This window comes from Schistocerca americana, chromosome 2 (genome assembly GCF_021461395.2).
Source record: "Schistocerca americana isolate TAMUIC-IGC-003095 chromosome 2, iqSchAmer2.1, whole genome shotgun sequence".
NCBI classification, from domain to species: Eukaryota; Metazoa; Arthropoda; class Insecta; order Orthoptera; family Acrididae; genus Schistocerca; species Schistocerca americana.
In genome coordinates, this window is record NC_060120.1 from 295,418,271 (window position 1) to 295,434,529 (window position 16,259).

At 43.1% G+C, this 16,259-nt stretch overlaps 1 protein-coding gene across 1 annotated transcript in view; it reads left to right on the forward strand.

Annotated features, from left to right (window-relative positions):
- Nucleotides 1-16,259, forward strand: part of LOC124595430 (sodium-independent sulfate anion transporter-like) — a 100,552-nt gene that overhangs the window by 61,708 nt on the left and 22,585 nt on the right. The window contains exon 7 of the mRNA XM_047134168.1: nucleotides 8,730-8,891. Coding sequence (XP_046990124.1) covers nucleotides 8,730-8,891 — 162 coding nt within the window. The remainder of the gene's footprint in view (nucleotides 1-8,729; nucleotides 8,892-16,259) is intronic.

Sequence of the window (16,259 nt, forward strand, 5' to 3'; positions counted from 1 at the left end):
CCGTCCAAATTAATAGGCGCACCTCCACAGTGACTGCAGTGCTGAATCTGCCGAAATTACCAGACTTCAAACCCACTCACCCGGAGTTCTGGTTTAACCTGGTTGAGCAAACATTCAATGTCTGTGCTTTGGATGACGACGCACGCTTCGCCTGCCTCATGAACCATCTTCACGACAGCGTCAATTTAATTTACGATCTGGTCAAAGCACCCCCCCTAGCAGGGAAGTATGCTGTGACGAAACAGACGATACTGGAGCGCGTCTCTAAAACCAGGAGAGAAAATGTGCGACAGCTCATCTACGAACAGCATCTCGGCGACAGGTCTCCGTCCCAGTTGTGGCGGTGCATCCGTCTTCTCGTCGATGAGCAAGTTATGCCTGATGACACGCTCGCAGAAATCTGGACTGAAAAGCTGCCTTTGCCTGTCCAGACTGCAATCTCTGCGTATGAAGATAGGCCAGTAAATGAACGTTTACGCGCCGCCGACAGAGCATACTCCGCCAGGCAATGTGAGCTCCGTGCACTGCATTCTGGACGTGACTACACTAAGACGCTTTCTGACGCCACGCCCTTGTCTGGTGCTGCTAATAACAAGTTTGTTAAACTAGCCGGCCTGCCTGCACCTTCAACTCCCTGCAACGACAGTGCATCAGCCTCTGTGGAAGACTCTGGGGCACATACTCCGTCACCTAGCAACTAACCACAGGACCACAGGCCCGCCCAACCTTACTGTTCCTTCCACGCGAGATTCGGGGAGCAAGCTCGCAAATGCCAGTCACCGTGTTCTTATCCAAACTCCAACTGCAGGTAGGCTACGATGCCACCTCCTGTGATGTAAACAATGGGCACCATCCCATGTTGCATTCTGTTTTGGACAATAACAGTAAGTGTGGTCGAGTCTATGTTCGCGATTTATGATCAGGTGTATGTTTACTGGTAGACACTGGCACAGACGTCTCTTTGCTGCCGGTTCGCCTAGCAACCAATAGAGTGCAACCACACAAAACAGTACTTCGTGCAGTGAACTTGTCTACCCTACAGTGTTCGGGTTCCACTTTGTATACAGTGAAACTTTCGCCCGAGTGCAAGCTGGAGTGTCAACAATTGAAGAACCTATTCTCGGAATTGATTTCCTCAAGCACTATCAGTTGTCACTAGATTTTGTGCAAAATACTGTGTTTTACCCCCCACCCCCTTAACAAACATATTCCTTTCGCTTCGCTGAGTGACAGTTCGGCTAACACCAAACATGTGTGCTGTGCTAAGAAGTGTGTAAACCTATCCTTGGAGCTGCAATCTTGGACAAACAAGTGGCTAGTGGAGTGCGCCAAGTCTTCTAAGTTGCGGATGGAACGTACGGAAATGCTGCTGCATCTCCGTGACATACACCACGAGTTGGCCTCCACACAACAATGCTACGCGGCACTACAAGCAGACAGCTCATCAGCTACAGACAAGGTCAGTCCATGCCAATCTGGTGTTCCCATGTCCGCACACGTTAACGACAATGTTGCGAACTCTGTAAACTATGTCAGCACCCCCTTTTGTAATGATAGGGTATGCTCGAGTGCTCATGCTCCTTGCATTCCGAATGGACAATTAACTTGCCAAGCTCGTGGCAATGAACTACGGCCATCTGCTGTTCGGTCACGCCCACTCGTGCCTACAGCGCTCGTAGCGGCACGGCCCGCTACCAAGAACCAGTGTACCAACCTTGCCCATGTTAATGCGTGTGCGGCCTTTATGCAGCCTACGAGCGGGTGGCACACCTGTACTTCCATGCCCTCAGCGCCACAGCTTGGCCCGTCCGCCACTGCCTGCTCCACTTCACGGACATCTGACTGTCGTGCCACGCCATGTATTGCAGTAGTCACTAATGGCACAGTTCATCGGTTACGTCTAACCGATGGGCCGCCCATATCGCAACGCCCATGCCGCCTCAAGCCAGAATTTATGAAAATTGGAAAAGAACAATTGGACGATCTGTTACAAAAGGGAATAATTGAACATTCTTCCGGTTGCTGGGCTAGTCCTATCCTGTTTGACCAAAAGAAAGACAGTAGTTGGCATATGGTAGGAGACTATAGGCGTTTAAATGCCCGCGCCATCATTGATAAATATCTGGTCCCACACATCGCAGACTTCAATCATGCACTCGCAGGTGCAAAGTACTTCTCTGTTTTGGACTGTAAGCACACATTTCATCAGATTCCTATGGCTCTGGAGGATATTGAAAAGACTGCCATAACCGCTCCCTTCGGGCTGTTCCAATACAAATTTATGCCATTTGGGTTGAAAAACGCCCCCCAAACGTGGCAGCGTTTCATCAATCAAACTTTATCCCATCTAGACTTTTGTTTCGTATACATGGATGACATATTGGTTTTTGCTTCTACTTTGGAACAGAGTGAGGAGTGTGTTCAAGTCGTGACAGATATTTTAGCAGCTGCTGGTATTGAACTGAACAATAAAAAGACTCAATTGCACCAGTAATCTGTCACATTCCTAAGTTCTGTTGTGTCATCGGACGGTCTGACACCACCACAGGACAAGATCAAGCCTGTTCTCGAGATGCTACGCCCTCAGACCTATAGGGAATTATGCAGGTTCATCGGAACAGTTAATTATTACCGGAAACATTTGCCAGCCACTTCTGCGGTGCAGGCTCCTCTCACAGATGCTCTTGCTGACCCACAAACTTCTGGCACCCGCCAGGTGCCATGGACACCAGACATGGACAAGGCATTTAATGAACTCAAACAGCTGTTGGCCTCTGCTGTCACTGTTGCTCACCCACAGGTGGACGCCACAATGTTTATCACTACTGACGCTAGTGACAATGCTATCGGCGCAGTACTGAGTCAGACATACAACGATGTTATGACCCTCCTGCAGTTTTTCTCAAAAAAGCTAAACAACGTGCAGAAGAAATACTCAGCATTCAACAGAGAATTACTTGCAGTTTACGAGGCCATAAGACACTTCAGAACTGATGTTGAGGGACGAGATTTCTATGTGCTCACTGATCACAAGCCGTTGGTTCCTGCCATAAAAAATCCTGCGGCTGATCTGCCCCCACGACGCTTTCGTCACATCGATTACATCTTGCAATTTACAAATGACATTCGCTACATCCGAGGAGCGGACAATGTGGTCGCTGATTTTCTCTCACTTGTTGGTGTTGTCACAACCTTAATTGACTTAATGGACCTACCTCGGTTGCAATCGGCAGACCCCGATACCGTGCAGTTAATTTCAGACCACAGCTCCTCTCTCCAACCGGTACGCTCTACTTTCCTTGGCATATCTGACTTAGTGTGGTGTAATGAATCGACTGGTACGTTGCGGCCATTCATTCCTAAGCCCCTTCAAAGCCAGGTCTTTGACAAACTACACACATTAGCAGACCCCGGTGTCAATGCTCCCACCCGTCTGGTAGCTGAACGGTTTGTCTGGAGAGACATGCGCCGTGACTGTTAGTCTTGGGCAAGGGCATGCGTGGTGTGTCAACAGAACAAAGTTTCCAGGCACACTTCTCCACCCCTTGGCTGTTTTGCCCAACCGCCAGGCCGGTTTCACCAGGTTCATGTCGACCTCGTAGGCCCTTTGCCCCCCTCTGAGGGTTTCCGTTACTTGTTTACAGCTATTGACAGGATGACTCAGTGGGCTGAGGTTGTGCCTATTCTAAACATTACCTCTGAGACAGTAAGTCATGCATTCTTAGATTTGTGGATCTCTAGATTTGGCTCACCTGTTCACCTCACCACTGACCAGGGGCGACAATTCGAGTCTTCAGTTTTCTCTGACTTATGTAAAATGTGTGGTATTGTCAAAATTCATACTTCTGCATACCACCCCCAAAGCAATGGGCTTGTCGAGCGATGGCATCGCACGTTAAAGTCTTCCCTGCGTTGCCATGACTCACTATGGACAGAGGCACTGCCCTTCATGCTTCTTGGCCTTCGTGTGACTTTCAAGGAAGACCTCAAGGGTTCCGTAGCCGAGTTTGTGTATGGCCAACCTCTGGTTTTGCCTGGAGAATTAGTCACTCCGACCCCACCTCCACGGCCCTCTGAACTCCCTTCACTTCTCGAGCGGGTGCGCTTGCACTGCAGCAAAATTCAGCCGCCACCTCCGGATTCTCATACACCTCCGCGCGTGTACATACCGCGCACGCTAGACTCTTGTGAGTACGTGTTTCTCAGAGAAGACTCAGTCAAAGCCCCACGTCAGTCGCCCTACACAGGTCCTTACAAGGTCGTCAAATGCGCTGAGAATAACACGGATCTCCTCATAAAAGACTCTGTAACCACGGTCTCACTCAACCGAGTGAAACCAGCTTTCATTGAGCCTCAGGTGAACCTCCCTGATTCTGCCCCTATTTCTCCCACTCCTGCTTCGAGCGGCCATCCATCTTCCCACACCATGCATTTGGGTATTGATTCTCCACAGCGTGCTTCTCTGCCGAGCACTGCTCCTTCTCCGCATTCATCTAATTCAAGTGGCCAATCTTTTCGGGGCTTCACTCCTCACAGCCCTCGCAGTCGAACTGCCAACCACTCGGATTCTACCATTGTGTTACCATCTTCATGTGACAGCTCTTTGTCACGCCGTTCAATCCACGCTGGCTCCTTGTTGCCTTCGGTCACGCTCCCTCGTCTGTCAGCTGATCACCCGAGGTTGTCTCCTGCACAGTCCAGTGCACCTGCCACCCCCCTCTTAGCAGATGCTTCCCCCTGGCATGGCTTTCTCACACCTCCCTGCCTCCCTACCATTGCTCGTACAGGTGCCATCCAAGAACTCACAACACATGTGCACCCTGATGAAATACATAAATTATCTGTTGTCGTAGATGGCGATACGGTGTGTGTGGTACTCGCGTTTGACAATATTGAGGGAGGAAGTGCAGAATCTCATGTGGTGCGCCGCTTTAAATTGAGCAGAAGTGCTGCGTGTGGCAATTTGCATGCCTTTGTTAGGCCTTCTGGCAAGGTGATTCTCCGCCTGCCGGCTGACGAAGTGCTATACCTCCACTCCAGGACGGGACGTCGTCTTCAGCGGCCGGCGTCGCTTGCTGACTTCACCGTCGACGTACCGGGTTTCATCCCTCCCGGTCTCCTACCAGTCGACCGCTTCCACCTGTCGCAGAAGAACTGTGCGTTACCTTCCTTACTTCTGACCCCCCCCCCCCCCCCCATTCACAGGGACGTACTCCATACTGTGCAGGGGGGCTATGTGGCGTAGAGCGCCATAAATATCGATATTTGTTCTGTGCGTAAGTGTGCTATCTTTGAGGAGAGGGCTTTGGGCAGGATGTTGGACGCTAATGGCAGTTAGCCTCCAGACTTGTATCTGTGTAGAAGCTAAGTGTGAATAAATCTGTATCTGAGAGAATTCTAGTTGTTTACCTACAACTATTCCACATTCCCTCAATCCCACCTCCCTCAATTAAATTCAAGAGTGGTTCAATTGTGATAACCCAGAAGATGAGTCCATGGATTGGACATTATTTGGCAATCCTTTTTAGAACCTTGTGGTTGCCTTCTTGCCACTCAACTGCTCTGTTCCTACAATAGTCTCAAAGATTGTTGTACAGGGACACAGGTACTTGCAGTTCTCGAAATAGAGAAAATATTGAAACTTCCTGGCAGATTAAAACTGTGTGCCGGGCCGAGATTCAAACTCAGGATCTTTGCCTTTTGTGGGAAAGTGCTCTACCAACTGAGCTACCCAAGCACAACTCACGCCCCATCCTCACAGCTTTACTTCTGCCAGTACCTCGTCTCCTACCTTCCAAACTTTACAGAAGTTTACTGGCAGAAGTAAAGCTGTGCGGACGGGGCATGAGTCGTGCTTGGGTAGCTCAGTTGGTAGAGCACTTGCTCGTGCAAGGCAAAGGTCCCGAGTTTGATCTCGGCCCAGGATACAGTTGTAAGCTGCCAGGAAGTTTCATATCAGCACACACTCCGCTGCAGAGTTAAAATCTCACTCTGGGAACATCCCCCAGGCTGTGGCTAAGCCATGTCTCCGCAATATCCTTTCTTTCAGGAGTGCTAGTTCTGCAAGGTTTGCAGGAGAGCTTCTGTAAAGTTTGGAAGGTAGGAGACGAGGTACTGGCAGAAGTAAAGCTCTGATGACAGGGCGTGAGTCGTGCTTGGGTAGCTCAGTTGGTAGAGCACTTGCTTGCGAAAGGCAAAAGGTCCCGAGTTTGAGTCTCGGCCCGGCACACAGTTTTAATCTGCCAGGAAGTTTCATATCAGCACACACTCTGCTGCAGAATGAAAATCTCATTCTGGAAACATCCCCCAGGCTGTGGCTAAGCCATGTCTCCGCAATATCCTTTCTTTCAGGAGTGCTAGTTCTGCAACGTTCACAGGAGAGATGCTGTAAAGTTTGGGAGGTAAGAGACGAGGTACTGGCAGAAGTAAAGCTCTGATGACAGGGCGTGAGTTGTGCTTGGGTAGCTCAGTTGGTAGAGTACTTGCTTGCGAAAGGCAAAAGGTCCCGAGTTTGAGTCTCGGCCCGGCACACAGTTTTAATTTGCCAGGAAGTTTCATATCAGTGCACACTCCACTGCAGAGTGAAAATCTCATTCTAGAGCAAATATTTCTGGCCACCAAACCAGTAATATCAATAAGAAGCACAACTGCATACTTCTGTAATTTGTGTTCTACAATTTTGAAAGCCTGATTAATCAGAGAAGACCTCTACTTGCACAAACAGGTAGGTCACAGTTTCTTTAGTGTAATACCCAAACTCTGCCTCCTGAAGGCATGTGTGTGCTTGTGTATCTGTTCAAGGATCGTCATCGGGGAGGAGTTTATAGAGCAGATATTGTGCTGTTTGTCTCCAACCCCATTTCATAGTTCTGTTATCCTGTCTTAGGGTAGCCAGGACCAGACTGGACTTAATTTTCTCAGTTATAAGTTTGTATAGTATTCCCCATGTGTTCTGTGGTAGATGTGTTGTGACATAGCATTTCCAGTATTCTTCTCTAGTCATGATTAGTACAGTTTTGAATGTTGTTTTTGTGTCCCTGTATTCTTGTAGCAAAATCTATCTATCCTAAGTGGTAACTGCCTTCTGGTAGAGTCTTTTCTTGCATCTCATATCCTGTCTTAGTCTAGATATCTTGGGGCTCCAGGGAACATCTGTCTTACACTGGTTATTGAAAGTTGGTATGTATTTTTGTTGGACAGTTTGTAATAATTGCTGAAGTTATATGCCCTTAGGTCTACACTTTCATTTATGTTTCCCATTAGTTTATCTCTTACATAATTTTGAATCCCCACTCAATTTGCCCTGCTGTTGTTTGATGGTGGTGTATGATGAGCTATAGTCTTCATGCCAATGATAACTGTATTGTGACTACCTATCATTAAATTCAGATACACACACCATGTACTGGTTATTCGATCTTAGGATGTCCTTGATGATCTGACCTCGGTCATCAGTCTGATTGCAATGCCACAAGGTGGTTCTGGCACTGAAGTCAGCTGCAACGATCATCTTCCCTCTTGAGTAAACTGTTATCTGTGGAACCATGACTGTATATGGTTGAATTATATAGGAGTACTGGGTATATAATGATGCCAGTACCCATATGTCTGTGCCCTTGGTAACCCCTACTGTTACAACATTCCTGTTGCACAACTGTGTGATATTTGTAGTCTGGCACCTGGTGTCCATTATCAATACAGCCACCATAGCCTATCTATCTCCTGTTATCTGAGTTGTTTGGGGAGGTGGGAAACATACTAATTTTCCATTTCTGCTGTATGGTTCTTGAACACACATGACATCAACATTAAAGTCTTGGGTCAGCCTGGGGAGTTCCACATTTACAGTTCTACTCCCCATAGCATTGAGTTGCAAGAACTTCATGGCTGCATTGTATACATGTAGCACTTCACATTTGTTTGTTCTAGGTCAAAGTACACTCTCCCATGAGCCCTAACAAGGTCTTTATACATTTTCTTAATGTTGGTATCTCCTGAATGCCACCCACAGGCCTATCTCAGGAAATTAGCAACCTCATTCATATCAGTGCACAAGTTTTCTATACAAATGATAATACAATCCATCTAATCAGTTGTAGGGAAGCAAATAGAATAACCCTTTTCATGTGTTAATTGTATAACTAATCTTTGTGTAGTTTCAAGAATATCTCTTTGCTTGAGCCTACTGAGCCTTAAGTTCAATTCAAATGCACTGTAGTTTTCTGGTTCTTCATTACAATTATGTACTTGTTCATTGTGTTTGTTTTTCAGTTCAGACTTAATGCAATTAGTTCATTCCTGCTTATGACTACATATTTGTTCTGCCTTGATTCAGGAAGATGCAAAAGACCTAAATCTGGATGTCCAGTTGGGAACTAGAACCCCACTCCTCCCAAATGAAAATTCTGGCTCCAATCACTGTGTCAACTCACATTTTCTTTATACAACAATGAATATTACTACCTGCATTTGTTTCATATTCAGAAATTTGAGGAAGCTGTTGTTACTTGTTTTCTGATGTGATTCGGTGAAAATTATTGAAAGCATTTAGCAATACACTTTTCTTTAAATTTCTTTATCCTCAGTCATTATTAATTCTCAAATATTTTTGAAACAAGAAATTTTAAACATCTAGTCTAAGATAGTACTTACTGTTCATATGTGTTAATATAAACTATTAAAAGAATTTAAATAATAGCATTGTTAGACCACTCTGTTTTATTTTTCAGCTAATGGTAAACCTACAGATGCCACACAAGAACTACTTGCCATTGGCATTTCCAATATTGGTAACTCTTTTGTCCAGGGCTTCCCAGGAACTGGAGCCCTAGCTCGAAGTGCCGTTAACAATTCAAGTGGAGTCAGAACAACATTTGGAGGGCTTTACACAGGTGATTGTGCTTTAAATTCAAATGATACATTGTCACTGAAACCTGTTCAGCAGAAGTATAAGCACAAAAGAAAGTAGTAGTAATTACAAAAGAAAAATTGCAAATGTTGTACCATATTTCTTCCACAGTATTCAATAATTCTCAGTTTTGTTTCTCAGTTACAGAGAGAATATTTGATTGAATTTTATTTTAGTGGGCCAGTGGCTTCACTTATCAACTAAATGACCCGCAGATATCATAGTGAAGTTTTTACAGCTATTTAGTTTCTTACATTTATTATCTTTCATTTCAATAATTTACTTACTTACCATATTTATTCTGTTTGAATTTTTATTTTATTTATATATTTTTTGTGTCTCAGTCATATTTTATATAATGGGTGTTTCACACATGATGCCTGGGGGAAGCCCACAGCTCACACGGCAGATTTACCAGCTGTTGGCTTCCTCCACGTACCGCAAGATGGCTGCTTGCACTTCCCCTGACCTGGATGTAAATTGTGATGCAATCTGATTAAATTAAGCTGATATTTATTTATAGCAGTTGCTCAAAATGATGTACCTCTATGGAAAGAGCAGATTGATGCCTTCTGAACACACTTCCAAACACTCATTGAATGTCAATGTCAACTGCAGAAATTTGGAAAATGAATAGCCAAACCCTGTCTTTGAGTGTATAGGGATTGTTTGCATGTACCTTATCACTTAACATACCCCAAAAATAAAAGTTATAAAGAATTAGATCTAGAGAATGAGGAGGCCAGTCAACTGTCCTTAGGGTTCCAACTGTCCCGCATTTCCAGGGAAATCCCATATTTTGACTATTTTTTTGGTCAGTTCCCATGTCCTGTAACATTTTGAATTCATCCCATATTTTTCTAACTTTTGCAGTGGTTGTTCAAACAATTTATTTTGCCTGACACATCATGGCTTTCCCTACTATCTCTACCTCTGTGGTGAACAAGTAAACCGTTCCTAAAGCTTATCCATTTCTGCAAGTGAACGGAAGGTTTAAAGTCCTTTTTTGAATTTTTAGGTGCAGAATGAAGTGATGTTTTCCTACATTTACCAACTAGATGGCTTTCTTTAACACATGCAGTTGTCAGAGTTGTTACAAATTGGGAACCCACTAAAAGTCACATTAGAAGTAGTGTTGGTTGTCCCAAAGCTCTGAAGTTATTTTTAGATGATTTTGATGACGTTGAAAGATGGTTACCCACAGACATTTATTCAACATTTTTCCCACATTGGTGCAGTTGTTTCAGAATGTTCTAGCTTTTTAGAACACTCTGATGTTAGTATAAAGGAAACTTTTGATGCAGCCAAGACTCTGATTAGTAAAACTGAGCAAAGAATGAAATATTTAGGTAGAGGAGGAAATAAAGTTTTCAAAGGACTTTTAAGTCTAACTGAAAACATATTTAGTCAAGAATTTCCAATTTGGTGATCATTTACCAATGGCAGCACAATCTTGGATGCCTCTATGTCTATGGTCCAAGCTAAAATTTAAGCATTTCCAAGAAGTAATTGACTCATTTTGGTTAGATAATGTAATTGGAGATTGTTTGTATGATGAACATTGTAATGCAGAATACATTTTGAATTGAAGTTTGTTCATGGGAGGGAATGGAAACAGAAGCTGGCTTTATGTTTTCTGTATCGTGCGAGCCAAAAATGTTCAGGTTCCAAATTTGCTAAAATTAGTTTGGTTTTTATTAAGAATTACTCCTAGTTCAAATGCTAAGACAAAAAATATTCTTTCCCTGATGAACCATATATAGATTGAACTGCGCAACAAATGAACCTCCTAGCTTATAAAAGCAGAACTCTAAGTAGTTAATAAATACAAGCAACATTGTAAAATAAAACATTCATGCACGTTATAAATGTATTCCTGCAGTTGTTTGTAAGAAGAATCTTATTTGAAATGATTGTTTTGCAGGATTCCTTCTCAATCTCTTACTTTCCCAGTAAAAAGGTTGGCAACCCTAACTCTTTTATCACCAAAACACTATGTATTAATGTGATAGAGCACTTGCAGTGTGTGGTCTTGCATTCCCTTGCATGAAATAACCATTCATCTCTTCGTTAGGTGTTAGTACTCTAAAAAATGGGTGCAGTCTATTGTTCATATACCTTTCAGAAGTTACTGTTCTATGGAAAAAGAAAAATAATTCATCTTGAACTAACTTCACACCATGCTCCTGTTTTCACATCATGCAGAGGCCATTGCTGTAACTGATGAGGATTTTCAGAGCTCCAACACTGATTGTTCCATTAATCTATGTACCTTGACAAATATCACCACACTTCCTCAGAAAAAAGAGCATTTCAGGATTGACCTTCTCATCATGTACTGACTGTAACAGACAGTAGCAATAATGATGACAAGAAACAGTATCTGAGTTAGCCAGCTGATGCATTACTGTTATTTCACATGGTTCCAATGTTGAGTTCGTGCACAGCTCTGTGAGTAGATGCTACTGACACACCAGTCTGAAGTGCTAAACAATGTAATGATTTTCTCAAACTTCTTTCTGAGGCCTCTCCTACCTCATCTAATGTACTTTCAATTAAAACACTGTGTTCTCCTGACCTTTGTTTGTCTAACATGGATCCAGTCTCTCAATTTCTTCATGAATGTATGTATCGTTAAACCACTGGGAATGCATACACTGGGAAATTTTCGTATGAATGCAAGCTGACATTTCACATAAGACTCTGTTTTTACACAGTTCAAGACAATGAACACTCACAGACCCTTTGTGTATACCATAGCAAATGAAAATTGACAAAAAAACTCAAAAGAAAACACACATACAATCAATAATATGGGCAGGGATGTCCCAGACTGAGCACAGGAATCATACATGAAACACTCAGGGGAAGCGCTCGCAACCATCTTGCAGCAGATACAGGGAACAACAGCTGGTAAATCTACTGTGTGGGCAGTGGGCTTTCCCAGGCATCACACATGAAACACCCTGTCATCTCAGTTACATAACACGATTGTTTTTGATATTTTGGCCCATTACGTAAATGAAGGATGAAAAATACAAAAATGATCATAGACAAAAACAAGTAAATATTAAGACAGAAAATATTCACATTATGTTCAAGACACAGCTGACAAAATACAAAAAATAAAAAACAAAAAACATGAATCTAAGATATTAGTATGAGAGATATGTTTTCCCAACAATATAGGCAAAAGAAGTAGTATGAATAATATGAAGGCAGCTACAGCATTTCTTCAGAGAATCACTGTTTCATTTACATGGTGAAATACTTCACATTCATGGATACATTCTTATATTATTCAGTGCAAGCTATTATCTCAGCCATGGAATTTGCACTTAACTTTACTAACTGTAGTCTAGTTATCAAATTTTTACCTGCACCATAGTAAAGTAAAGAATATGTGGAAACACCTCACCATCATAGTGATGGCTATGTGCCTTCTAGCATTCAGTTTATGATAAGGATGTATAATTTTTCATGCAGACTAACGCATTTATCCAGCTACCATTAGTACTTACATGAGCAACAATTATGTTGATGACTACTTTGATCTAATTATCAACATTTTATTCATAACATACAGTAACTCACTCATTAATTGGGTAGAACTGTGACAGATCATCTCACTATGCCATTATTGATAAGTCAGAAGAAGACTTCAAATGGGAGGTCAACAGATGAGGGGAATCATGTCTTGACACTTTTAAACCCACACAGTTTTACTGGAGAATATTGTGTTTTGGGATTAGATTATCATGAAACAGAGGCAGATTCTGAAACACTCTTAAAGATCAAAAATATCTGCATGACTGTGACTTGAATATGGATACTTGGTATAATTGGAACTGTAAAGGTAGGCCAGTGGTATGACTGGTAACCTTATTTTAAAAATTTCTCAATGGAGTTATGAAAAATGAATATGTATTATCACTTTGCTGTGACTCATTACCTCTTGGAAAGCTTTCAATTCAATTTCCACATAATTGGGACTCACAGCTAGTGAAAACAAAAGCACTGATTTAGTGTATATTGGCATACTGACAGCTTACATTTGATGTCATCCCAGTAAAAGCAAATTTGGAGTCATAGGAGAAGTCTGGCCATGAGAAGCTCTACAATCATAACTTGACACTTAAATATACACATTTTTACTATAATTACTATAGAATATCTGTTTTGGGATTAGATTATCATGTAACAGAGGCAGATTCTGAAACATTCTGAACAGTCACTCTATTGTCAAGAGCTCTAGAGGAAGTTTTCATATTTCTAAGCTGTGAAAATAAAGAATGTCTGTGGATTAAATGCAGCATGTCTTGCCTAACTTCAGTTTTCTGATGACACTGTATTGTTTGTCTCTAGTGTAGATAACCTTCATCAACAAATGGGAGAACTGAAGCAATAATATGACTGAAGTAGTGTACTATCAACACATTAAAAAGAATACTTTCAATTTAACAATGGATTTGAAGAAATTGGGGTACCAGAGATTGTACGCCACCACAGAGCACCCCTCTTTTTCACTCCCCATCTACCCCCCCCCCCCCCCCCCCCCCCTATAATGTGGAGTACATATGAGGAGAGAGTGGCTGTAGCGGGGTGTGATCTGTCAGAAGTGATGTAGATGGCTGTGAAATGGTGAATGTGATGGAAGACACATTGTAGTCAGCAAGGAAGGTGTGCCGTGAGGAGAGGGGGAGGGGGTGACACAGGGCATGCCCCAAGTGTGACATCAGCAGTGCATTCTATGGGTTTCTGCTGGCAGTGTTAGCAGATTAGGACGTAATCTAGGTGGCAGTTTTAATTGTTACTGGCTCGATAGTGGTATTTGAAGAGGTAGGCATATTGGCAGCATTTCCTTGCATTGAAGTGTCCACAGGAGGTGTTGCGAGGCCTGTGGCAGTGTAAGCTGCAGCACTGCTGGTGAGTGTGCCATTTGCTGAATAATGGGTGGTGAAGCCTGCCATGCCAACTTCTTGTGGGACAGAAGCGACGTGCATGATATTGCATGTGATGGTTCTTGCACCCAAGAGCCTGTCCATGTAGGTCGTGGTAATCATGAGGTAGGTATTGTGTAACGTGATGGATATGTCTTTAGGCAGAAAATCATGGAGATTCGTAAGCACTGTAAAATGGAATGACAGTTACATAGGAGATGGTGGGGAGTGGAGTGTCTGTTGTGACAAGTCCACTGAAGTCCACACCAGTTTAAGCTGGTTCATTGATACTGTTATTTGTTTTCCATTAATTTTGATATCCAAAGTGTTTGTATCTCATATCAACACTTGCGTTGGCCCTGTAAATTGCAGTAGTGGGTTGGGTTCCACTAAGTCTGTATATAGCATCACATGAGAACATGTCACCAGGTCTTAATGAATAAAAATTCATAGTGTCATGTGATAGGGGGGGGGGGGGGGGGGGACGGCAGACAGATGTTTTATGTATGTGTGTACACGCATGCAACTAAGTCTGGTAAGGATGGCACAATCCTTTCTAATGTCAGGCCAGACAAAGCATTCTGTGATGAGGCATATTGTAGGACACATGCTCGTGTATCCAAGGTTGTGGAGAAGGTCAAAAATTGTCTGCGATACAATTCTGGGATAACTGATCAGACCCATTCATCTCAAACGTCACACAAAACTTGTTTCATAGCACCAGGTAGCAAGTGTTGTTGCATTTGCAGCACAGTGTCTGGTTTGCTAAACATGCTGTGATGATCGACATCTATTACTTGTGCATCTGTGATCCTATCAAAGTCCATCTGAGCGGAGATAGCTGCAATATGGGAAAGGTAGTCCACCACAATATTATCAGTACCTTTGATGTATCACAAAGCGGTAGTGAACTGTGCTACAAAATGTAAGTGGTGGAATGTCATGAGTGCGGAATCCCCCGACGGGTTCTGAAATTTGTCTGTTAATGCACGATGGACAGTATTATGATAATGGGTCTCCCCTCAATATCACCCTGAAAGTGATAAACTACTTCATATATTGGTAGTAGTTTGCAGTCAAATGTGGACTATCTTTTCTGAGAGTCAGTAAGTAATTTGAATGGCTGAGTGATTCCACTAATCTCTTGCAGTAAGGCAGTCCTGATCACTTGATCGCTAGCACTGGATGCAATAATTAGTTGCACATCACGTCAGGCAATGGGTGGGCAAGCATCATTGGTGCAACAGGGGTTCTTTTATTTTGTCATAGGTCATCTGCGTTTTGTAGTGTCTAATCGAGGCATCATTTACCAAATGTATTTTGGCTGCTCAATCCTTGTGTGAGTGGTAATAAGATCTCAGGAGTGTGTAGTAGTTGGTTCCTGTAAAAAGTTATGACCCCAAAAACTTGATAGTTGTAGGGAGGTGGGAGGAGGCACATCTGTCCAGTTTTCTCAGGAGTAGAATGCACACTGAACGCATCAACGTGATGTCTGACAAAGGTCACATGGGATTGCCAAAGTTGGCTCTTGTCGTATTTTACACATTCCTGTGAGAGGTCAGCTTATTAAGGATGATTTGCTGGTAGTCATTGTGATCTTGCTTGTATTTGCAAAAAAGATTATGGTATCATCTATATAGGTGTAAAAAAAGCAAACTGAAGAGAACAATGTCAACAAATCTTTTCCATGTCTGTGCCACATTTTTTACTCCTTATGGCATGTAGAACAACTCAGACAGACTGAATGGTATGATTATCACAGTTTTCGGTACATCCTTGGCTGCCATTGGAATTTGCAGGTATGCTGTTTTGCAATCGATGACACTGAAAATTTTTTTCCCCAGTCAAGATGTGGGAAAAATCATGCAAGATCAGAATGGGGTTGCTGTCAATGACTGTACGGGCATTGGCATAGCATTAGTCACCACATACGCACCAAGTACCATTCATTTTAGGAAATATTTTAATTGAGGAGGCCCAAGCACTGTCTAATGGTCTGACTCTGGTAGCTCACAGAGGTATGTCCACTGCAGCTTTAGCCACTTTAAGTTTATAGGGAGCTAGATGATGGGGGTGACAACAGACAGCGAGACCTGGTGCGGTTGTAAAGTGGTAGACTGTACAACCCTGCATGGCACAGAGCGTATGTGGTCTAATGGGGGAATATAGAGTGAGTCCAGGAGGTGGAGCATGATGTGACTCATTGTCGCAGTTAACATCACACGGCATTGTCTTGGGAGTGTACTCAAGTGAGGATTGTGTTGCTTCACTAAGCTGAGAAGTGTCTTTAGTAGCAGCACCACATTAGTGATCATGTCAATGTGATGAAGGGCATGAAGGTGCTGTTAAGCTGCGTATAGAGATACGGTGGTGTCCAAAATTTGTGTCTGTAGTTGTTTGTTGTTAAGGTG